This window comes from Sarcophilus harrisii, chromosome 4, assembly GCF_902635505.1.
Source record: "Sarcophilus harrisii chromosome 4, mSarHar1.11, whole genome shotgun sequence".
In the NCBI taxonomy this organism is placed as follows: Eukaryota; Metazoa; Chordata; class Mammalia; order Dasyuromorphia; family Dasyuridae; genus Sarcophilus; species Sarcophilus harrisii.
The window spans coordinates 306,429,563-306,455,523 of NC_045429.1; the positions used below are offsets into that span (position 1 = coordinate 306,429,563).

The window sequence follows — 25,961 nt, forward strand, 5'->3', positions numbered from 1 at the left end:
CACCCTCCATCCATCAATTATTATGCTCAAAACCAGAGTATAAAACTGGAAGTAGAGACAGCATAGAGCATTGTGTTCTTTATCATCATCCTGGAACCTCTGAAAAGGAGCTAAAGAAGCTAACAAATATCAGGGATGTTACTGTTCCTATGCAAAAAAAGAGCAAACCAGGAAGTTGTCTTTGGAAGAGCCTTATACCACCATCTGGAGAATTACCATTCTATCTCCTAGGTCTGTAGTCCCAGAGTATCCCATTATTCTCTAGCTTGATATAAAGAATATTCTTTAATAAAACTCTTTTGAATGTATATCTTATGTGTGATTTGCCTTTTCTACTCCCAAGTTCAGTCACAAAGTTTCCACAACCGTAATCATTTGGAGAGGCATTTGCTGCTAAATGAAGGAATAGAAATATCAAAAGAAACTGATTAAATAATCTCCTCACTTTCAAATTTGCAAAATCGCAGTTGGAGCAATGAGAGACCCTTTTTTAGTACTCTCATTCTACAAGGGAATACATATGTACATATGTGTACATATTTTTATATTCATACATATATGCACACACATAAGTATCCATAAATATAATACATACGTATAATATATACATAATAAAATACAAAGTTAATTTCAGATAGGAGAAAATGCTAATGTCTGAATGTATCAGGGAAGGGCTTGTGTGATGCTCTGCAAAGAATCTAGAGATTCTGAAGCAAATATGAGGAGGAAGTAAAATTCATGGGAGACCATGGAAAACCACTTGTGGAAAGACATGGAGACTAGAAATAGATTGTGACATATGGAAAACCATTAGGCTAGTTTAACTGGAACAGAGTGTGTGTGAAAAAACAAAACATAAAAGGTTGTAAAGTCAGATAATGGAAGATTCAGGAATGTCTTTGAAGGTGCAAAGCTGGGTGATTAGGAAGATGCTGACATTCTCAACAGAAATGAGGAAATTTGGAAGAGGAATGAGTTTGAATTTGGGGTGGTATGGGGCACAATACAAGAGCCATTCAATTAAGTTTATGATGTCTAAAAAATCCAGCCAGCCAGAGATGATCAGTTAGTAATGTTAGAATTTTCTCTCGGGAGAGAATTTAGGGACTATACGTGGAGATTTGGAGATTACATGTTAGAAAAGATGCGAGAACTCAGAGAAAATATAATATATTGTATGTAGAGAGAAGAGAGCCCCAGGACAGTATCTTGAGATATCCACACTGTAACAGGAAGGAGAAAAAGAATGCTTCAGACAGGGTTAGAGAGAGTAGTGTTAATAGTCTTAGTTTATAGAAACTAAGGGGGAAGAACTCTGTTTTCTTTATCCTATATCACTTTATATAGATTCTTCCAAATTTCTCAGAATTCTTCAGATTCAATAGGCTTTTTGTAACTCATTAATATTCCATTATACATAACACAGTTTGTGCAGCCATTCTCTGATTGTTGGACCTATAATTTACTTCTAACTTTCTGCATTTACAAATAGTGCAGCTATGAATGTTTCACTGCTCATGGGTCCTTTCTTTCTGTCATTTACCTCTTTGGGATATAAACTCAACAGTGGGCCTGCTGGTCAAACTATGATTAACCTACACTTTTGAATCTCAGCTCAGTCTGATCTTTGAGACTCTTCTCCAAATGTGGCCGTAAACACTCTGTACATCTCCCAACCCTTAATTCTCAGTAATACTATTCTTCCTCTCTTCTCCCTGAGACACTTTGCTCTTGCCAAGTTAATTTACTATAAATGCTCATACTTTTGCATTTGACATCTCTTTTATTTTCTCTGATCTTTGACTTTCCCATCGTTCAGAAAAAGATTCAGAGCTCCTCTCTGGGAAGTCTTCTGGGAGTGACCTAATCAGATTGCTCACTATTCCATTTGGTACCTGCTCAGCACTTCCATATTCTTGAGTTGATATATACTATTTATATTTACATTAACTGGTCTGTGGTTATTAATAGTTTTAGTAGTACCATGAGCAAAGTCATGTGCATGCCACATGAATGCTATTTTATCCATCAGATTACAAACTCCTTAAAGCTAAGAGTTTTATCTTCTATTTCCTTTGCATTCTGTGCTGAGCACTAATTAAAGGGTGTACTTGACACTCAACAAGTGTTAGGTGATGATTTTTGCCACTAACTTGCTTAGGAATCTTGGGCAAATCCCTGAACTTATGATTCATTGCCTATGAAGTAAAACTAAACCTCATTTTAGAAGTTCCTCTTAAAAATATTTGATAAGAATGACTCCTCTCCAAATTGTGTGCAATCCAATCCAATAAACATTTATTGTACTTAACCTACTATGTGCCAGCACTAGGCTAAGCATGGGGGTATGATAGAAAGTTGGGTGATATTGAGAGGAGAAAAATATTAGAGGCTTGTTTTGACCATGAAACTACTTAAAATTTTTATATCCAGTGTTTCTGATGTAGGCCTCACTTCTAAAATATATAGAGAATTGACTCAAATTTATAAGAATACAAGCCATTCCCCAGTTGATAGTCAAAAGATATGAATGGCCAATTTTCAGACAAAGAAATTAAAGCCATTTCTATTCATATGAAAAGGTTCTCTAAATCACTGTTGCTTAGAAAAATGCAAATTAAGACAACTCTGAGATACCACTTTATACCTCTCAGACTGACTAAGATGACAGGAAATGATAATGAGAAATATTGAAGAGGATGTGGGAAAATTGGAACATCAGTACATTGTTGGTGGAGTTGTGAATTGATCCAACCATTCTGGAGAGCAATTTGGAACTATATCCCAAGGGCTATCAAACTGTGCATTCCCTTTGATCCAGTAGTGTTACTATTGAGTCTGTATCCCAAAGAGATAATGATGGAAAGGGACCCACATGTGCAAAAAATGTTTGTGGCAGCCCTTTTTGTAGAGGCAAGAAACAGGAAACTGAGTGGATACTCATCAGCTGGAAAATGGCTGAATAAGTTAGGGTATATGAATGTTATGGAATATTATTGTTCTATAAGAAATGATCAGCAGGATGATTTCAAAGAGGCCTGGAGAACTAGGATATCATTGTACAGGGCAACAACAAGATTATATGATGATCAATTCTAATGGATATGGCTCTTTCTAACAATGAGTTGATTCCAGTGATCTTGTGATGGAGAGAGCGGTATTTGCACCCTGAGAGAGGTTTTTGGGGACTGAGTGTAGATCACAACATAGCATTTTCACTCTTTCTGTTATTATTTGCTTGCTTGTACTTTCTTTTTTGTTTTTTCCTTTTCGATTGATTTTTCTTATGCAGCACAATAATTGTGGAGATATGTATAGAAGAATTTCACATTTAACACATATTGGATTACATGCTGTCTAGGGGAGGGGATAAGGAGAAAAATTTGGAACACAAGGTTTTGTGAGGGTAAATGTTGAAAACTATCTTTGCATATGTTTTCAAAAATAAAAAGCTTTTACTATATAAAAAAGTGAGAAATTGAAACTTGGGGTGTAAATTTGCTGGAGGACCCTTAGTTAAATTTAGGAGAGTAAAAAAAGAATTGCACATAGAACATCTTCTGAACCAGGTAAGAATTAAAAGATTGAAAGAATTGAAAATTAAGAAATCAATCAATCTATATGTATATATATATATGTGTACATATAGATATATATACATGTACACACATATGATTATCTCATTTGATCCTTACAATCACCCCCTGGAAACTGAGACAAGAAGTTACATGACTTGCTTAGGGTCATTCAGTAAGAGTCTGAGGTTGAATTTGAATTGAGATCTTCCTGACTCTAGGCCTGGAATTTTCTTCATTGTACCATTTGACAGAACCCCACATCTTTTCTTAGGCATAGCCAATGCCTTCAGTTGTTTTCTGCTTAACTATACCTAGATTTATTTGTTATAAGAAAGGCCTTCTACTCAGACGGGGTAGTGTTGGGTCAATTAGTGAGTAGTAATAAACTTGGAGAAAAACAGGGGGACAAAAATAGAGTAATATTGGCACTACCTTATTAAGATTAATAAGTCACCTTTTAAAAATCCAACTACAACAGAAGTTTGTAGTTTCTTATGTCATCTTTTCTCTAGTTCTTCTTAGCATTTTGAAATACTTATGTTTATTGAAGATTAAGTGTACAATAAAAAAAAAAAAAGACTTTTTTAAAGGAAGGATTGGTGATTTCCCAATCTGGAAAAATGGGTCTAAGAATTTTGGATTTGAGTATTTGTCATCCTGAAATTGGTTTGTAACCTCTGCCCATTCACATGAAGCTGTGTGTATTCTTATAATCTAGAGGTATCTCATAAATGACCATGTGGCTGCTGATTTCATTAGTAACAATCCAAGTGTTTATGACTGAGAGTAAACTTCATTAGCACCATCCAGCTTTGGAAATAATGAACCAAAACTATGGAGCAAACATTATGTCTAAGAGAGAGAGAGAGAGAGAGAGAGAGAGAGAGAGAGAGAGAGAGGAGAGAGAGAGAGAGAGAGAGAGAGAGAGAGAGAGAGAGAGAGAGAGAGAGAGAGAGAGAGAGAGAGAGAGAGAGAGAGAGAGAGAGGAGTGTGTGTGTGTGTGTGTGTGTGTCTTTTAAGTCTGCCTTTTTGGCTATCTGGACATGGCCAGAATGTGAAAGGTGAAAACTTTGAGTAGAGGTTCAATGCTGGTCTGGCATTTTACCATCTTGGAAGTTTGAGATATAACTCACAGAAGGGTGTGATGGATACTTCCATAATCCTCCCCTTTAATCAAAGGAATCTATTAATATTTAGGGCAGGTAGGTGTTCAGAGAATGGAGCACCAGGTTCTGAGTTTAGGAAGACTCATTTTATGAGTTCAAATCTGACATCAAGACACTTACAAAGCTGTGTGATCCTGTAGAGGGAAATTACTTCACCCAATTTGCCTCAGGTTCCTCATCTGTAAAACGAATTGGAAAAAGAAATGACAAGCCATTCCAGTATTTCTGCCAAGAAAACTCCAAGTTAGGTCACAAAGAGGTAGACATGACAAAAATGACTGAATGACAATAATTATTAAAATAATGCAAACAAGGAGAACTTAATGCTGTTTGCCTTAGTTCTTGTCCGTAAAAATGATTTTTATATATGTGGCCTTTTGGGGAGGTTGGAATCGGTTGTGTTTGTTTTGAGGTCATTTCCATCAGTGATTCCATTCTTGTAGGGTACTACAATTTCCAGTCTATGTGAGTTGTCTGAGACATATAAAGAGGTTAAGTGGCTTGTTCCATGGTTGCATAGATAATTTGTGTTTTGGAAGTAAGACTTGAACCCAGATTCTAATTCCCAAACTAGCCCTGTAAAGTGTTCAAGTGAATTTGCATTCCCAGAATTTGTTGTCTTGACCAAGGGAGGATAAGGATCAGATGCATATTGGATGGCAGGAGAAAGGTTACCAAGATCAAAAATTCTTTCTGTAGCTAATCTGCATGTGAAGAATCAAAATGGAGACACTGAGAGCACCATGGCAATGCTGATACATTACAGTTACCCACTGTGGTGGTGGTAAGATATGATTTTATACAAAGATCAAGGACCTCTTCTTTGGGTCTAGTTCAAAGCACAACTCATTGATCCTCCTCAGAAACTAAGAGTGTTCTGTTATTTCCCAAAGCAACTTCATCCTATTTGGAGAGGGAAAGAGGGGGAAAAGGGAGGAATAACAAATACCTCAAATTAGATAGTTACTTACAACAAGGTAGCGCTGTGGACAGAGGCCAGGCCTGGAATGGGGAAGAAGCGAATTCAAATCCAGCTTCAGACACTTACAAGCCGTGTGACTCTGGGCAAGTCACTTAACTCTCTTTGCCTTGATTTGCTCATCTGGAAAAATGATTTGGAGAAGGAAATGCCAAACTACCTCAGTATCTTTGCCAAGAAAACCTCTGGCATCACAAAGAGTTTGACATGACTGAAATGACTGAATAACATACTTAAAATAATTCTTTCTCATAACAAGTGCCCTTTGATGTGCATAGGATTATACTCATAAATAAGGAAATCAAGGCTCAGAGATAACATGTCAGCCAAGTGCAAGATCTGCAGCTTAAAGCAGCATTCTTTGTTCCATACTGCACTGCTCTTCAGAGAGGATGCCCAAATAGTTTAACTGGAGAAGGAGGTATCTTGGTGTTTGTTAAATTTACAGTATTTCTTTTCCTAAGAAGGATGGTATGGCCTCTTCATGGGCCACAAAGAAAAAAAAAAAGAGGAGGGAGGGTGAGAGAGAAGCACCAGCAGGAGAGCAAAATAAGACAAATAGTGTGGCTCCCATAGTAACAACTTGCAGACTTCCATTTAATCCTAGGGGAATCATTCTTTGTTATTCTGTTTACCATAATAAAAAGAGATTGTTAGGTCATCTTTGGTTTATTTTATGGTCTTCAATCAGCTTGCTTTTCTCCCTTTCTTTTTCTTGTTTCAGAAGGCAAGTACATCCAGTTTGTGGTCTGAGAAAGGGTTAGTTCTATTTAAAGGGATGTGTAATTAAACAAAGCAAAAACAAAATAACCATAATTTAGTTCTTCAGCAAAGATAATAGCAGAGGCTGGTCCCATTTAATGTGTGCAGTGTGTGACTGTACAGCAGTGGGACTCAGAGTGCCTGCCATAGCACACTAGTGTGTTGGGAGTTTTGCTCAGTGGCCCACAAAACTCCTGCCTCATCCTTGAGCCTTCCACAGCTCCCTCTCCCCCTCCACGCCCCTAGTTGCCTCTTTTTTCTTCTTGACTTGGCATTAGGAAGGTCACAGCAGCTGTTATAGCAGAAGAGGCACAAAACCCTGTGTTCCACTAAGAGTTCTGTGGAAGTAAAGGGAGAATAGAGACCAAGGAATCCTCAGGCCCAAGTATTGGATCTAAAAGCTCCACTTAACTGCCTGGGAAATCCCTCCTTCTCGCCAACATTCAGGAAGCTCTGATTTCTCACCCCGAGCAGTGACATGAAAAAAGGAAAAAAAAAAGTTTGAGAACAACTGATGTACAGGGTAGTTTAATTCTATTAGTTTCCATTAAATCCGTTCTAATTTTTAAACATTTTAAAAGCTCAGAGTGGCTGTTAGACAAGTCTACAGTCTTTGCAGTAACAGGCATGTTTCTTTCTGTTAGAGTAAAATTGGTTCCATTTTCTTAAGGGAAGAAAGAAAAACAAATAGAATGTGCACGAATGTTTGTGGCAGCCCTTTTTGTAGTGGCTAGAAACTGGAAACTGAATGGATGTCCATCAGTTGGAGAATGGCTGAATAAATTGTGGTATAGAAAAATGGAAATTACTGCTAAGAAATGCCAACAGGATGATTTCAGAAAGGCCTGGAGAGACTTACACACTGATGCCTGAGTGAAATAAGGCAGGACCAGGAGATCATTATATCTTCAACAACAATCTAGATGATGACAGTTCTGATGGACCAGGCCATCCTCAGCAAGATCAACAAATCATTTCTAATGGAGCAGTAATGAATGAACTATATACCCAGAAAAAGAACTCTGGGAGATGACTAAAACCATTACATTGAATTCCCAATCCTTAGTTATGCACACCTGCATTTTGATTTCCTTCACAAGCTAATTGTACATAATTCAGAGTTGATTCTTTTGTACACAAAATGTTTTGGTCATGTATACTTATTGTGTATCTAAGTTATATTTTAATATATTTTAACATCTACTAGTCATCCTTACATTTAGGGAGGGGTGGGTAAGAGGTGAAAATTGGAACAAGAGGTTTGGCAATTGTTAATGCTGTAAAGTTACCTATGTATATATCCTGTAAATAAAAGGCTATTAAATAAAAAAAATTAAAAAAAAAAAAAGAAAAACAAATAGAGATATAAGACTGCAGAGGGGCCAATTGAGATGAGCTTTTCCTTTGATATCTTTTATGTGTCTGAGGAAGGCAGTGGAAAATCAAGTTTTCCTTAGGAAGACTGTTTCCTTGGATTTAAAAAAAAAAGTATTTGGGGACAAAAGAAACAGGTTCATGCTCATTCTGCTCTATAATTCTAACTGCCAATTCCAGTATTTGTATCTCTCAAGTCCTGGCCATGCTAACAAGTTAGGATCCTACTTATTAGGTCATTAGAAAATGAACTAGGAAATGCCCAGGTGGTATGCTAGGCACATGGAAGGAAAGGTATTTGATATCTAGATTTATAAGATTCGACTTCAAATGCAGATCCTGAATTTACAACCTGTACAACATGGACAAATCTCTTTTTAGGGCTTTCCTTATAACATGAATGAGTTGGACTAGATAATTTCTGAAATTCTCCTTTCCTTTAGGGAAGCTTTTTGGTGGAGTGAGGTCAAGAAGACCTGAGTTCTAATCTAGCCTCAGACACCATGACCCAGGGCAGATCATTTAGCCCTGTTTTTCTCAGTTTCCCCATTTGTAAAATGAACTGGAGAGGAAAATGGTAAACCATTTGAGAGTCTTTGCTTAGAAAACCTCAAATAGGGTCATGAACAGTTGGACAGGACTGAAATGACCAGTCTCTAAATCCTATGATCTTAAACACATATATAATTCATAGAATCCTAAAATGTTAAAGCTAAATAAGGGTTCAGGGGCAGCTAGATGGTGCAGTGGATAGAGCACCAGCCCTGAAGTCATGAGGACCTGAGTGTATCTGACCTCAGACATTTAATACTTCCTAGCTGTGTGACTCTAGGCAAGTCACTTAACCCCAATTGCCTCAGGAAAAAAAAAAAAAAGGTTCCAAAAATAAATAAATAAAAATAAGTAAGGGTTCAGATATGATCTAATCCAAAGACCTTATTTTATAAGTGAGGAAAGACTCAGACCAAGTTACTTGCTCAGGATTTCTTTGGAGTTCAGTGATAGGGTAAGAGACCCAAGTCTCTCAATACCCTAACAAGTGAAGTTCAGGAATAGAATAGATTCTGAAAACAAACTTAATGTGGTAGGCTGGTTGTGTCCTTAATTTATATGTACTATTGTTGTTGTCCTTCGCCTTGACATGAAAGCGTTAAGTTCAGACACTTGGTGATGGATATCTCCCATCAGCGCCATAGAATCATGTTTATCTGTAAGGTGTGATGTTTCAGTTACAATGACAGACACTCAGAACCAGCCTTTCTTCATCTTCACTCCCAGCATTTGGGTATTAGAGGATTGGCTGGAGGGGAAATGTTTTTTTTTTTTTTTTTTTTTTCAGCTTTTTTCAATTCTCTTTTTTTTTTTTTTTTAATTTAATAGCCTTTTATTTACAGGATATATACATGGGTAACTTTACAGCATTAACAATTGCCAAACCTCTTGTTCCAATTTTTCACCTCTTACCCCCACCCTCCCTAAATGGCAGGATGACCAGTAGATGTTAAATATATTAAAATATAACTTAGATACATAATAAGTATACATGACCAAAACATTATTTTGCTGTACAAAAAGAATCAGACTCTGAATTATTGTACAATTAGCTTGTGAAGGAAATCAAAAATGCAGGTGTGCATAAATATAGGGATTGGGAATTCAATGTAATGGTTTTAGTCATCCCCCAGAGTTCTTTTTCTGGGTATAGCTGGTTCAGTTCATTACTGCTCCATTAGAAATGATTTGGTTGATCTTGTTGCTGAGGATGGCCTGATCCATCAGAACTGGTCATCATCTAGTATTGTTGTTGAAGTATATAATGATCTCCTGGTCCTGCTCTATTTCACTCAGCATCAGTTCTGTAAGCTCTCCAGGCCTTTCTGAAATCATCCTGTTGGTCATTTCTTACAGAACAGTAATATTCCATAATTTTCATATACCACAATTTATTCAGCCATTCTCCAACTGATGGACATCCATTCAGTTTCAGTTTCTAGCCACTACAAAAGGGCTGCCACAAACATTCGTACATACAGGTCCCTTTCCCTTCTTTATAATCTCTTTGGGATATAATCCCAGTAGTAACACTGCTGGATCAAAGGGTATGCACAGTTTGATAACTTTTTGAGCATAGTTCCAAACTACTCTCCAAAATGATTGGATTCGTTCACAACTCCACCAACAATGAATCAATGTCCCAGTTTTCCCACATGGAGGGGAAATGTTGCTGACTCAGGGCAACTCTGCCATCGATTCTTTTAGGACAGGAAAAAGAAAGAAAAAACAAGCTAACTAGAGGATGTATTTCAAAGAGTCATAACTTCAGTTCAGCTTGTATACCTGCTGCGTGAAAGACCCAAGAATTAGGAGGACATAAGAGAAACTCCTTGGGGAGTTTATGTTCTAATATGTGAGCAGATAAGTCAGGAAAACTGAAGTCAGGGGAAGCACTAACAAGTGGGAAGAACAGGGGAGGCTTCATGGTGGAGGTGGCCTGAGAGGTGAGCCTTGAAGAAAAACAATGATTCTGACTGGTAAGAGAGGAAAGAGAGTCAACAGGTATCCCAGTTTTATTGGAATATAGAATTTGTAAAATGAAGTGGAAAGGGAGATGGGAATCAGATTGTAGTGGTAGTGAGACCATAAGCCAGTCTGGCAGCCTTGTATTCTATCTTATAGACAGTGAATATCTAGGTCCATAAAGACAGGGGCAAGACCTCAGATGCTTTAAGAGATCGTTTTGGGAGCCATATAGATAATGGAGAAGAGAACGATTAGAAGCAAGGGAAAAAATTAGGAATCTATTACAGTAATCCAACCAAGAGATAATAAAGATCTCAACTCCCATGATACATTGTGTGAATGAAGGAGAAGAGAACTGATGTAGGATGATGTGGACACAAAATTGACAAGACCCAGCAGTTGATAGGATATGAAAGTGGAGGGAGTATGAAAAGTCAGGGATACTTCTTAGATTATAAATCTAGGTGACTGGGAAGATGGTGTTGTGCACAACAGAATCAGGGAAGTATGGAGAAAGGGTTTAGGGAGAAAAGATAATGAATTGTGAATGTTTTAAACATAATGCCTGGGTAAGGGATATGTTCAGCAGGCAGTTGAAAGTGATTGGCTGAAAACTGGGCAAGAAATTAGAGCTGGCTATAATAGAAGTGAGGTCAGCTCTCCTGGTGGCTTCTCCCACTTGGATATATGTCCCTGCTAGCAATAGAATATTGCTGTAGAGATGAAACTTTAAATAGAGGAGAACTACCTTCTCAAGAGCTTGTGGCATCCTTTGCCCTTTTGGAACCCTAATCCTGCTAAGCTGGCTTAATAGAGCTTGATGTGTTTAAGCAGACAGCATGAGGAAGACCCTTTTTCTGGAGATGGCTGCACATAACTTGTGAAAAAGCATATTCTTTCTGCCTTCTTCACATACATCACAACCAGTCAAGAACATACCCCTAGTTTTCTGGTTACTTGTAATTGGTGTTGACAATGACAGCAGAAGGCCAAGAATCCAAACATTCTCCCAAATTGCCTTGGCCTTAAAGTGGCAGTGTCATTTCTGAGTAATACCAGGGAGTGAAATACACAATGTGGCCACACCAGTCAGAAATGACAAAATTAATGTTTTGGTTTTTTAAAAAATTCCATATCCCCCGATTTCTTAGTCATTGGCATTCTTGGCAAAGATGAGAAGATTTATATTCTGATTGCTTTTGTCTCCTTAGGGCTTCAGTCTGGGAATGACTAAGTGCAAGCACTTTTTATTCAATGCCTTTTGGTTGGATTTCTCTCTATAGTGATTGTCACCATAGCACCTAACCCCAAAAGGTTCCAGAGAGCTATAGTAGTTAGAAGAACAGTGGGCATTTTATGGTTCAGTGAAGAGAGACTCAGTGCCATTTGAAGCTCAGATTTACATCTAGGTGCTTTTTAAATTGTCTGTTTCTAAGCCTTCTCTGTACCAAGGAAGACTTTCATATATAGGTTGTCACCGTACTTTTTTTTTTTTTTTTTATTTAAATGGAAGCATTGGTCACCTACTATGAAAACATAAGGATGGAGTAGACACTAGAGGGATAGATTTAGGAATAAAGAGTTATGGAATTTAGGACTGGAAAAGATATCCTCAGGAATCACCTATTTTGACCCTTGAGAGGAAACTGAGAAGTAAAATAATTTTTAAGTAAATAATAAGTAGAAAAGCTGATACTACAATCCATGTCTATTATTCCATTACATAATGCTATTCTCTCCTTCTCCCTCTCCCTCTCTTTCTCTGTATGTCTTTGTCTCTTTTCCTCTCTCCCTCCCTCTCCCCTTTTTCTCTTCTCTCATGATGTTTTTGAAAGATTTGTTTTGGTTTTCTCTCCCCAAGAAGTTAACTGCTATTTAAATGTGGGCAAGGAAGTTTGAGTAATCATGCTGTAATGCTCAGTTCATATAAATGAGAGTTATTGATCTGGGCTCTTTGTGTGGGGAACATAAACAATACTTGTAGGAATTTCTTCCTTTTTTGAATGGCAGTAACCAAAGAGTTAAAAACTCCTGGGTGGGAGGATTTCACCAGGATCCCTAATCATCTTGATAGGCATCAGCATCTTTTCTGAACACATTTTTGTTGTTCTGACCCCAGATCTGAGATGATAACTCACTTTGCCAGGCCCTAGCCTGACTCTTGATCTTATCTCCAAGCAAACAGTTTGTAGAGATTGCACCCCACCCCCCTCTGCAGATGCCTTTCTTCTCCCTCTTCATCTGTCAGAAAAAGTGAAAATTCTCAGACACTGAGAGACCTGGAATCTCTCTATCTCCTACTCTATCTTTCACTCTTCTATCTCCCACCCCTCCACCCTGCTACAGTAGCCCATGCTTGGGTCATCATGACCATCCTCCCAACACAGTGAGTTACAGCAGCTGGTTTCTTTTGGTGTATATCCTGATGCTCATCTCACTGCTGTCTGTCCGGGGGGGATTGATTTGAATAAATGGAAATTTTAAAAATAAAATTCCCTTTTCCTCCCTAGGCATTTGGAAGCAGCACAAGCCCAGCTAATGAGGCCACCTCTTTGAGTAAAGTGCAGGTTAAGCTGGTGATTTTCCCCTTCCCCTGTCTCTCCCTTGGTAAGAAGGAACATTTATTAGAGAGAAATTATGACCAACCTAGAAACCCAGAACCAGTTTGAATGGCAGTGGAAAGAACACTGTGTTTGGAGTCCAAGGACCCAGGCTTGAGGCCTAGCTTCACTATCTGTGAGATCTTAGGAAAGTCCCTCAGGTTCTCTGGGTCTTATCTGTAAAATGAAGGGGTTGGCCTTCGATGACCTTTGGTGTCCCTTTAAGCCCCAAATCTCAGGTTTTATTTGATCCTGAGTTGGTCCTGGACCTGGAGAAGGCTAATTTTTATCCTAAGCTTTGTTGGCTTTGAGGGTGTGGGCATAAGTGAAATTCCAGGGTTGCAGTCAGCTGGGTAGCTGCTTGAGCCTGTTCTTCTCCTTACTCGGATCTTCTTGGCCACAGGCCTGGTTTATTCTAAGATGGGAGTTTGGTTTTCTTTTATTTGCATCTCTCCTTGGTTGGGGTGTTCCTTTGGGGACTTGGTTGGTCTTCCTGTCCTTTCACATTTGGCCCCTGGCCACTTTCAGAATAGTTTGTAGCACCTTACCAGCTTAGCCTTTGCTGAGCTTCTCTGTGACTAGGAGTCAGCCTACCTCAGTAAGGCCTGAAAGAACCTAGAGGAAGGAGCATCTCTCCTTTCCATTTTGCAGATGAAGAAACCAAGTCCCAGAGAAGTGCATTGATTTTCTCTAGATGACATTGGTAGTAGGTGGATGAGCAGGACTCCCAGCTCGGTAAAGCTCTTCCTCTTTAGGAAGTGCATTAAATCTGTCTTAATGTGGAAGTCACCTCATTGCCCCCTACAGTAAGAAGGCTTGTGTGCAAGTGCTCCTCCATCACTGAGGTGAATGCTGGGAGGATAAGCGGTGCTCTCCTCTCCACCCTCTTCCTCCTCTTCCTCCTCCCTACTCCTTGGAACTTCGTAACTTGCCCAGAACTTGGGTTGGACTTTTTCCATCTGGCAAGCCTTTCAGGAAGACACAAGTAGATAAAATTTCCACAAGCTCTGGCCAATACTGGAGGTTTATGGTTCCGCCCTCCTCCCTCCCCTGTGTTCTCCTCTGCATATGCCCAGCTATCCACTGAGGAACTCTTTGTCCCAAACCATTCTAGTACAAAGGTCAGAAAGACCTTCTTGAAGAAGGTTCTGGCTGCTCCGGTAGGAGTTAACAATGTCCTTTTTTTCAGTGAGGTGACTTCATGGTATGCAGGTGGACCCTGGCAGCCTTGCTTCAGCTATGTCCTTCTTGGCCCTGTTGTGGAGTACTTTGGCAGCAGTGGTTGTTTCTGGAGTTAATAGAGACAGAGAGCGTCTTCTGCTTCTGGCTGCCTCCTAGCAGTGATCTGTGTGCACCTTAACTAGCAGACACGTGACTTTGGAAAAGTCGCTTCTCCTTTCCCCAAACTTCATCTTACAAAGATAATACTGACCAGGATCACTTCCCTGGCAGGGTTGTAATGTGGAAAGTATGTACTTCCCAGATTTGGAAGGAGCCTCAGAGCCTAAAATGGACCCTGGATCCACAGCATCTCTGACAAGTGATCATCCAGCCTTTTTACTTAGAGACCTCCAGGGACCAAAGATATTTTTCTTTACAGGAAGTCTTTTTCCTCCTTTCTTTGTGGGGGAAACTCTGTAAACACGAGCATTTCAGTGACTGGGGGAAATAGTTGATTATAAAGTAGGGAGCCTTTAGCAAGAACCAATTAAGTTCTCCAGTCTGTCCACATCTCTGCACACCTCGGTGACCAATAACTTCTTGGAGTGTGGATCTGCCCTCTGGAACTAAAAAAAGATAAGTACTGCTTTGTTACTTAAGTGAAGTGCAGCTTTTTTCCCCATCAGCCTTGTGTGTTGGGAAAGAGTGGTCCTGCCATTCATTTCAGCATTAGAGATGCAGAGAAACATTTTTAGAAGGCACAGAAGCAGGAGGCAGTGGTGAGTATTGCATAATAGGAGAGAAAATATTCAAGAGCTGCTTCTGTCTGCTGTGGGAGGAGGCTCTTTGATTTGCACTGAATCTGCCCATTTTAGGGTCTGTAACCCCCTGCCACGAAGTCAAGCATTGTCTTATTTACCATTGTATCTTATCCTGTGCCTTGTATTGTAGTAAGCATCTTATAAATCTTGAATTGGAGATTGGTTGACCAGAGGCCTGACCCCTGGTATTTTGGGGTTTTTTTGAGACAGCCTCAAATTATTTTGAATAGTGTGTGGTCACCAAAAAAACAATTTTAGGCTATTGAGGCAGAGAAAGAGATACACAACAAGACTGGGAGACAGAGGGGGAGGGAGAGGGAAGGGAGAAGGAAGGGAAGAGAAACAGGAGAGAGGGAAAGAAAAAGAGACAGAGGGAGAAAGGAAGAGAGAGAGAGAGAGAGAGAGGGAGGGAGGGAGAGGGGAAGGAAAGAAAAGACATTAGAATAATAGACATGCAAAGCTACAAGCTTAAGACAGGAAGAATTTTAGAATCTATTCTCCCTCTAAGGCAGGCATTGCTAACATATGGGGTCCATGAACTCTTGGATAAATTTTAGGGGAACCATGAGTTTAGTTGAAAAGGGAAATTTTAGCAATTACTTCTAATACAAATATTAACAACTAACCATTATTTAGAGAAGGTGAAAGGGACCTGTGAGTTTTATCAACAAAGGGGTCGATCACACAAGAAAAATTAAGAACTTGTGAACCATTTGTGGGCAGCCTTATACCCTTTCTCTTTACCCCTAACACCCTAACCTCAAACACTAGTCTCGGAAGACTTGGGTTGAAATCTCCTGAGACATTTCTCTAGAGCAAGCCACTTAAATTCTCAGGGACTTAACTGTAATATGTGCTAATAGAGCCTAGCTCCCTGTCCTGTTTTGAATCTTGAGTAAGATATTTGTATGTAGATAAAGCTTTGCACTCCTTAAGGTAAATGTGAAAGAAGGCTTTTATCCTTTTCATTTATCACTTGGGGGTCTAGGACAGATGGGGAATATCCCTCTCCACTACCCCACCTTGTCTTGGGCCCTTTAAATCACCACTGCCAGAGTGGAGCTGAGGAGTTTGAAGGCTTATGGGTGGCCTTCCTGAAAAGTGAGGCAAAACATTTCTTGTGTTTCAGACCTCTCTTCGGGGCAAGGAGGCTTACTTACACGAATGGGAAACAGCCGTAGTTAGCTATATTGCCCCTGACTTGTCCTAGGGAAGGAGCTGAATCTTTGATGGGGGTCTAGGGAAGTAGGAATTTTAATGGGTAAGTGAGGGAGGGCTGTGCTCTCTCGGTGTTCCACTTCTTGTCTCCCAGAAACCAGGGTTGCAGGAGCTATAGTAAGTATTAGCCTGGCCTAAACAGCTGCAGGGGAAAACACAAGCCCTTTGCAGTTGTATCCCATCTTGTCTACAGGCTCTTGATGCCTCCCAAAACGTTCTTTTCCATCCGTGGGGCACAAAGACTAGGGTGATTCCGTTCAGATCCCATGGTTGTGGCTCGTGGCTCCAGCCCCGTTACAGTGGGAGACATACCCCTTTGCATTCCTCCCAGCCCGCCTCCTTTTCCATTTTCACGTCCCATGCTTACTTTCTTTCCATCTCTTGTTTTGTCTCCTTAAACAGAACTGGAGAGCAGGGCTGGGAGGGTGCAGGTGGAGTAGCTGCAAAATCCGGGTAGGCGGATGAGCAGCGTGGGCGACATGGGGGAGGGGAGGCTGAGGGAACAGCTTGTATTGCATTTACCAGCAACTGTTTTCCCCTCTCCTTCCCCCACCTCCCACCTTGCTCATACACACATACACACTCACACACACCCAGGCAAAGGCCCACAGGCTGAGTCAGTGTGTGGGGGAGGGAGCCGATGAGTCACAGGTGTGTGGGGGGGGTGAGCGTGGGGGCGTCCCTTCCCCAGTGTTCTCGATGCGGTTGCCCCCTGTTGGGATGACATGACTTCTCAAGAAAAGAAAGACGGATGTAAGCTGCTTGTCTGAAAAAATATCTCCTGAAAACAAGGATTGGTGGGCTGGAACACCAGCAGACTGGAGGCCCGTCTGCCGGCACTGCCCATGTGTGACTGCCTGAGGGCAGCTGGGGCCTACACTTAGTGTCAGCCTCCTGGCCAGGGAACTGAGAGGGGCTGGGTGAGTGGGTGGGAAATGAAACAGTCTCCCTGTCGGTGAGCCAGAAAGATGTTTTGGAATGATCTGGCATATTACATTTTAAAATGTCCTTCCACCAAAGCCCCTTTGTAATACCTTATATCCAAGGACTCTCAAAAGCTCCTGGGGAGCTGGTCCTATTAGACCACAATATGGATCTGTTGATGGATTGTGTATCTATTGCCCAAGAGTCAGCCTAGCTCAGTTGAGACAGGCTTGAGATGGCTGATTGATCTCAGGGTTTTTTGAACCACATAGACTCTCTTCTGAAGGGATGGCAATTTGGTTGGTGCAAAGAACAGAATACCTGAACCAATGGCACATTTTTGGAGTGTTTTGAAGGGTGTGTCCAAGTAAGTATGTCCCTACAATTACAGAAATCTTTTAGAACTCTCCCTGTTTTTTCTACCCAGCCTCAAAAAGGAAGCTGCTGGGAAAGCATAAGTGAATGAATGAATGATCTCTTAGTAGAGTTTCCTTTGCTTTTCCCCATGAATGTCCCTTCAGGATAAGCAAAGTCCACATGTGGGCATGTGGCACTTTCAGCCTGTTCTGATTTGAACAGAGAACTATAGGCTAAGGAAGCAGCTCTAAAAACAAAACAAGGAATAAAAAAAAGCAATAGACACCAACATCCTTGTATGAAAGAAGAAAAGGGGGTGGGCCTGAAGAAAATAATTTCTTCACAGGCTATTTCTAGAAACCTCATCCCTCAGCAGACCCAGAAGGCAAGAGACGTGATAGGAGAGGTGCTCAAATGCCTTTGAAGTTGACCTTTCTATTAGTGGGATTTGAGAGTCCAACTTTAAGTTGTGGAATGTCAAGATTACAAATTCCCTTCTTGCCTGAAGAGGAGGAAGGTATCCAGAATTAAGATTAATAATCTATCTTATGCTTTGGGTCAAGCTTTCATTGTCTGAAGAGTCTTAGAAAAACAAAAATCCCAAAATTTCTCTTATAGGAAAACACACACACACACACACAATTTACCCCTTCCCCCAGAAGAAGATGCCACAGATATATCTTCCCAATAATGGTTTCCTTAGCTAATGTTTAAGTGGAGAAAATGCTGTGTCCCTCCTTTGAGACATATTGGCTATAGATAAATCCTTAACCTTTCAGACTATAAGTTAGAAAGGAAGTATTGATCTGCCTTGGTGAAAGAGATTTCCTTACCAGGAGGTCGACAAAACTAACGAGAATCACTGATTTGGATGAGTCTTATATCTCCTTTCTACCAGTGTTCAGATAATTTTTCATTAATTTTATTTATATTAAACAGCTTTTTAGATGCAACTGGCTGAAGTCAGGAAAACATGGGTTCAGGTTCCCTCCTTTGCCATGAATGCTATGTGTACATGGGCACATGTGTCCTTAAGTTGTAGAGCAGGTGTCAGTCTATGTTGGTAGAGAGCTGTTTTCATCATTGAGGACTAAGAGCATCAGTGAAATCAGAAGTCTTGTTCTTATCCCATGCCCTAAAAAATAAACACAACTACACTATCCCCAGTTCATTGAAGAGTCTTTGAACTTGAAAACCTTCTGATATGTTTTGTTTGCTGAAGGAAGCCAGCCTGGGAACAATCTACTTATATGAATGACATTGTTGGTGGTGGTCATGCTGGTGGTCGTGGTCCTGCTCCCCGTCCTTCATTCTGGAAATGGACCATGACATCAGGTGACACCATGACACCATGACTTGCAAGTGAATATGGCTTAAGTGAGGGAGGACTGTGAAAGTCACCAGTCTTACTTTCTCCTCTGGAGCCCTCTGGGGCCAAAAATAGATCAAAATGACTAGAGATGACACTGGATTCAGTGAGAGACCTTGGCTTTTTTAAAGCTAATTGGGTATGGGCAACACAGTGAATGACCACAGTGAATTCCCATGAAGGGAAATCAATTGAAGAAGAACTGAAAAAATTGTGGCAAAATGCTCTGTGAGAAATGAGCAAACAGATGATTTCAAAGATGGAAAAATTTATATGAACTGATACATGCAGAATAAAGTGAGGAGAATCAGAAATGCAACAATTAATATTGTGACATCAAAAACATTTTTGAAGACTTTTGTAAACTGTTATACAATAACAAAATGATAAAGATAAGACAATTTTGAAAGCTTTCAGAATTGTGAAAACTCACCACCCATGATTCCAGAGACAGATGAAACCGCATTATCCACCTTCTGAGAGATAGGTAGTAGATTTAGGGTGCAGAATGACAGATATTTAATATGTGTGCATATTCAGTTTTTATTTTAATAGATTTTTACTTTTCCAAATACATGCAAAAATAGTTCTCAACATTTGCCTTTGCAAAATCTTTGTGTTCCAGATTTTTCTCCCTTTTTCCTCCCATAGGTAGCAAGCGATCCAATATAGGTTAAACATGTGCAATTCTTCTAAATATATTTCCATATTACACATGAATTATCAGATCAAAAGTTGAAAGAAAAAACACCAGAAAGAAAACAACAACAAAAAAGGTGAAAATATTATGCTTTGATCCACATTCAATCTCCTTAGTTCTCTCTCTGGATGCAGATGGTTCTCTCCTTCATTAGTCTATTGGAATTGCCTTGAATCACCTCATTGTTGAAAAGAAATGAGTCCATTACAATTGATAATTATATAATCTTGTCATTACTGTGGTGTCTGTTGTGTAGAGTGTTGTCTGTACGTTTCTGTACACACACGTAAAGCCAATAAGGGAATTTGTTTTGCTCAGCTACCCATATCTGTTGGAAGGAATTTGGTTTTTCTCATCTCTTCCCCCCCTCCCTCAGTGAGGTGGGGGGTAGGAAGGAGGGAAAAAATTAGATTTCCATTTTTTAATTTTAATTTTCTTTAGTAGAGAGGTGATGTGGCATGCTGCATGCATTTTCAGATTAATTCTTGTTTGTTTTGCTTAATTTGCTTATTTGGGAGTATTATGTAAATATAATGTAAAAACAAAAATCTATAGGATAAAATATAATAAAAAATAATAAAACTTTAAAAAAACTTTTACTAGTAGACTACTGTCTCCTGATGGCGGCACTTTTGCATACCAGATTGATCTGATGAATACAGAAAAGAATACAGCATTCCCACCCCCTCCACCAAAAAAAAAGGTGGAGGGTGGTGAAGTGAAGGAGAAGGTTAAAAGATGGTTAAACACCAATATGTGTAGCCACATATTCCAAGTTGTGTTACAATTAGCAATGTATATAAAGGTGGCTTTCCTGGTTATATGTAAGGCTTTTATAATATGTTATAAAATAAAGGTTTAAAAATTATTAATGAGGTTTTTTGAAGATTAAAGACATTTTTGGGATGCAAAAAAGAAAAAAAGTAAATGTCCTAGAACAGTGTAACATAATATAGTTATGAAGAGCACCCTGAATTCATGGTCTCAGAATACATCTCTATTTATGGTCTCTGCTTTGTAAGAATAGTACATACTGTTTATACCTGAGAGCTTGCACAGAACCAAATGTGAGCATATGTTCCTTAGTCACTCAGCTCATCAGTTTCTCTTTTTCTTTCCCTAGTACATAGATGCAATCAGTAACAAGCAAGGTGAATTGGAGAACTATGTATCTGATGGCTATAAGACAGCCCTCACTGAGGAACGGAGAAGGTTTTGCTTCTTGGTGGAAAAGCAATGTGCTGTGGCCAAAAACTCAGTCTCCTACCATTCCAAGGTAAGGCTGCTGACCCCAGGTTGGTTATGTAAAGAGAATTGTTGCTGAGGCTCAATGAGGTAGTTCCAGTGCACCATTCATATTAAGGGCGGTAGCACTGACAAAATTTGTGTGCCATTCAAAATTAGTCTAAGGCAATTTCAGAGGAAACTGAGAAGACAGCTCTTTATGATTCAAAGAGAAGGTTATAGAACTAAGAAAACAATTTGTATAATAAGAATAATATTATAGGAAAAAAAAGACTTGAGAATTCTGATCAGCACAATTATAAAACAAATCAAAAGAAATAAGATGAAATCTGCCTCTCATCTTTTGGCACACCATGATGGATTCAAAATGCAGAAAGACATGTTTTTCAATATGGCCAGTATGGGAAATTTTAATTTATTCTTTTACATATATATACACATATATGTCTGTATGTGTATATATATGTGTGTGTGTGTGTGCATGTGTGTATATAGATATAGATATATACATATCTATATATTATAGATTAAGGGCTTTAACATTTTTTTATTTAGGCGCAACTAGATGGCTCAATGGATAAAGCACCAACCCTGAAGTCAGGAGAACCTGAGTTCAAATTTGGCCTCAGACACTTAACATTTCTTATCTCTATGATCTTGGACAAATCATTTAACCCCAATTGCCTCACCAATAAATAAATAAATTTTTTTTAAAATTCAGTGCAATGGTAGTGTGATAATGGGAGGGCTAGATTAACAAAGAAATCAGAAGGATTTAGGGGAGGATCTTTTTAAAAAATATAATTCAAGAAGATATTGAAATACCACTTTCTCAAGAGGGATTTCTCATAATCTGTATAAGTTTCTCCCATTTTTTCATACCTCTTAGCATATTAACTGTGGTGTATCAAATGGCAGACAGTGGTAAGCTGAGAGGACTTTTGAGGCTTGTGTTTATAACTATTTCCTCTTTTGCTCACAGCCATATTTCTTTTTGTTCAGTCCTGACTTTTGGGAGACCATGGCTCTAGTGCTCTTTTGCCTGATGTTATCCAGGGAAAGAGTTTCTTTTCAGTCTTCTTGAAACTAAGCATCCCTCCACAAGGCATACAGTTTTCTTTGAAGGGGAAGGAGGAAGATGATGGTCAGACAGGATCTTTTTTGCAGCAGAAGCAAAATGAGTCAATGATCTAGCACCTTTTATGGGTCTGTCCTGTCAGTTTGCCAACACATGGAGACTTTACTAATATGCCTGCTTCATTGTTATATGGATTCTGGTATTTACTGCCTGTTTAGATCAGAGTCCCTTAAATGTCAACATGCATGGTCCTGGTGCATATACAAAAAGTGCCCGCTCTTTGTGTAGACACATTTGTAGTCTTCTTCAACCAAGAATTATAGAATGATGCAGCCCCCCAAAGAGTATCTTAGATTTAGAGCTGAAAGGGGCCTTAAAGGTCATCTAGTCCAACCCCCTCATTTTATAGATGAACTGAGCCCTGGAGAGGAGGTTCAGTGAAAAAATGAGATTAAAACTTAGATCCTCTTATTCCAGTTCCATCCTATTATATTGATTTTAGGAAAGAATAGTGCCTGTTATTGTCCCTGTTCTTGGTCCTAGGGAAAAGGCCTTATCAAAGAGCCTGTTTGTCCCCCTGTATCCAGAACAGCTTCCCTCCCACAGTGGGAATGCCCGCTAGTAAAGGGCGGCTTTCTGCTCTCAGGAGCAACCAATCTGTACCTGGGCTGGTCTTGAGGAATCCCATTTGCCTTTTGTAAATAAATTGCTCCAACACTTAGCACAAAAAAAAAAAAATTTTTTTTATTGTTCCAGTCTACAAATAACCCCAAAAGGAAGGGAAAGGGGACAACCGGGGCAAATGGCTTTGTCTTGTTCAGAGGAAATGGTTAAAAAAAAAATCATTAGCAGCAGTCTTTGTCTCCCCCAAAGCTCTTTAAGTCGTGAGATACAAAAGTTTGCCTGGGGACTCTGAGCCCTCTGTTCCAGCTTCTTTGGGGGAGAGGGGAATGAAGAGGAGGAAGGAAGAGGGGGGAGAAAAAAGTATGAAATATTAAAGTGCTGTTCCAGCCTCCCACTTGCACATTTTCTCCTGCCTACATCTTTCTCTGCAAGACGAAATGTTCTGGGAGAGAGCGGAGAGGGGTGGGTTGTGAAGCCCTTCATTCTTAGCCGTCAAGGCGGAGAGGCAGGCCTCTGCTCCCCCTAGTGGCGGCGCTGCCGCGGGGCTGGTGCCAAACCTGACAGGGAAACGGGAAGCCTCTGCCTGCCGAGGGGCCTTGCTGCAGGAGGGGAGGGGGAGCAGCCTATTAAGAAAGACAGAAGATGGACTCTCCATGAGAGAGAAAGTAGCATCCCCTGCGCCCGGAGCGAGTGCCCCCTCCCTGCTTTTAGCCCTTAGAATGCTTCACTTCTGGGAGGGCCCAGTGCCCAGGCGCCGCCCCCTCCCATCTGTGAGCGCTAGTCTGTCCCCACATTATCCTGGATTTGCTTCATCTATGTACATAGATTAGTCTCTCTCCCCACTTCCCCCCAGGCCCTCCTGGGAGAGGGCTGGCTTTTTGAAAGCAGGGTCTGTGGTCACAACTCCTCAGGAACCAGCACGGCCTGACTGAGGGAGCAGGACTTACTGAGGGCCGGGGAACAGATTCAGTGATTGATTTTAGGAATCTTCTGAGCACTGTGCCCGGCCTCCCCGCGCCCCGCACACAGGACCCAGGATTCTGGAGCGCTGTCGTGTCTGCCGGGGAGTTCAGGGCTCCAAGTGACATTTAATATATTCCTGCCAAACAGGAACGAGGCTACAACAGATGAGCACCCATGAGTCAGACCGATCCTTGAACAATCTATGCTGAGTCAATCCCAGCATATGTTAACATGTAACTTACACAAGGGAGGGGGACTGAGCCTTAAAATAAAAAAAAATAAATAAGCCTCGGCTTGGTAACTGAAGTTATTTTCTTTGTGGATACGTGTGGCAGCTACTGGCTGTGATGAGGGGACGTTCATTCATGTAGTCATTCATTCAGCAGCCTGGGATTTCTGGAATAGGGACTGGACTTGTGATTTCACTGGTACAGGGAATTGTCACTCCCGGTACCAGTGCAAGGTAGCAACGTGGTCTTAGAGAAATGCCTAGAAATTTGAGGCAAACTGTCCACTACCATCCTTTATTTAAGGACTTAAATTTTTTTTTTTTTTCCAAAGCAATGGGGTTGTGTCTTGACTAAGGTCACACAACCAGTAAGTATCTGAGCTTAGATATAAGCTGATGCTCTGTCCACTGTGCCTCCAGATTGTCCCTTCTAGAAACATCTGCTTTAGGCCCTGGGTAACTCTCCAGGGAATTGCTCTATATTTTGCCTAAATACAAAGACTAGAGGAAACATGGCCTTATCTTTATGGAGTCCATAGTCAGACCATCTCTAAATGTCCCAGGCTCAAAACCCCATTGAGAAATTCAGATGATGATTGTGATTGCTGGTGGTTTTCAGAGTGCTCCCAGTGTCAGTACTCCTCTAAAGCATCATGTTCTAAGTATCCAGGAAAACCAAAGCTTTTCCAGAAATAAGTCCAAACTTTCCTGCTAGGAAATTGGATGGATTCCAGAAGGCAAGGGTGGGTCAGTGGGTGCAGCTGCTGAGTAGCAGGTTGCTAAGCATTTACTGTGTTCAGGACTGATAGAGAAAAGAAAGAAAAAGAGGAAGGCAGTTTATCAAAGCCAGAGAGAGGTAAGTATTGGGCTGTGACTCATGAATGTAATTTGGGACAAGCACGCTTGGGGCTTAGCACCTTAGCCCCCCCTGCCAGGCACCCAGACTTATTCAAGTTCCATATGGCTCCGTTGGAAAGTCCAGGAGGAAAGTCCATGTGCTCCTTAGCACTGTAACTTATATGGAAACCCTCAAGTGTAGGTCATGCAGGACTGTCCCAATTACTGACATAGCTTTCTGGGTTCTCTGTGCTGGCTGCCCCACTACAGCCTTAGAAAATAGGTGGCTAGAAGAACAGAATGAATTCAGGCAAATAGATGAATGTGTGACCTGTTCCCCACAGCTGTCCTTAGAGGTTTCCTGAGACTTTGATTTTGCCAAAGAAACCAAGCTGATGCACCAGCGGGCATCTTGGCTGGTTGGCTCTCGAGCCCGGAAGGCAGAGCCATGTTGGCATGTTTTACATAAATTGTTCATTTCCTCCAGTGTCTTAACAAACAGCAGTTGTTACTGCTGCGACATCTGTGCCCAGGAGTGCAGATGGTCACTCTGACTTTTGGACAACATTGCTCATATCCACATCCTAGTGTCTTCTGCTGCCCTCTGTTTCTGAAGCTAGTTCTTTTTGACAGAGTGGGCTACTCAGTGGAGAATCTCCATTTTATTTGCAGCCTGGGTCCGTTGGCATTCCATTCATTCACTTGTCTGTTTGCCACCTTTCTCCAATCCCCCACATTCTTCAGTGGGATTACTAGGAGATTTTTGTGAGCTGGATTGGGAACATTAATCCCCTAGCAACCCTAAAGCCTGTGGTAGGTTTACTTTCTCAACCCTTAAATTTGGGGTTAAATTTGCCATTTCTGATTATTTAGCTTTCCTCTCTAAGAAGTCATGTTCAGGGGAACTTCACTCAGGGCTCCCAGGCCTGGATCTGGACAGTGGCAGTTAGTAATCAAATGGCATAGCCTGAAGCCTGCCTTGACCACTGGCTTAGCTACAGGTATCTCTCACTAGATCTGGTCCCTTTAAGAGAGCTAGCTATAGTTGGTGTAGGAGAATCATGCATTTTCTTCTTACCCCAAATAGCCTCCTCTGTTCTTTCTTTTCTTTCCCTCCTTCCTTCTTTTTTAAATTTCTTTTTAATTAAAGCCTTTTATTTTCAGAATTTATAAATGGATAATTTTCAACAGTCAGCCTTATAAAACTTTTGTGTTCCAATTTTTCCCCTCCTTTCCCCCCACTCTCTCCCTTAGATGGCGAGTGATCCAATATATGTTAAACATGTGCAATTCTTCTATACTTATTTCCACAAATATCATGCTGAACAAGGAAAATCAGATCAAAAAGAAAAAAGTCAAAATACAAGGAAACAAAAACAACAGAGTGAAAATGCTATGTTGTGGGCCACATTCAGTTCCCACTGTCCTCTCTCTGGGTGCAAGATGTCCCTCCTTC

General features: G+C 40.4%; 1 protein-coding gene across 5 annotated transcripts in view; it reads left to right on the forward strand.

Moving 5' to 3' along the window:
* Nucleotides 1-25,961, forward strand: part of BAIAP2 (BAR/IMD domain containing adaptor protein 2) — a 173,018-nt gene that overhangs the window by 118,499 nt on the left and 28,558 nt on the right. For all 5 annotated transcript variants that reach the window (XM_031965612.1, XM_031965610.1, XM_031965613.1 and 2 more), the window contains exon 7: nt 20,653-20,805. In XM_031965612.1, coding sequence (XP_031821472.1) covers nt 20,653-20,805 — 153 coding nt within the window. The remainder of the gene's footprint in view (nt 1-20,652; nt 20,806-25,961) is intronic.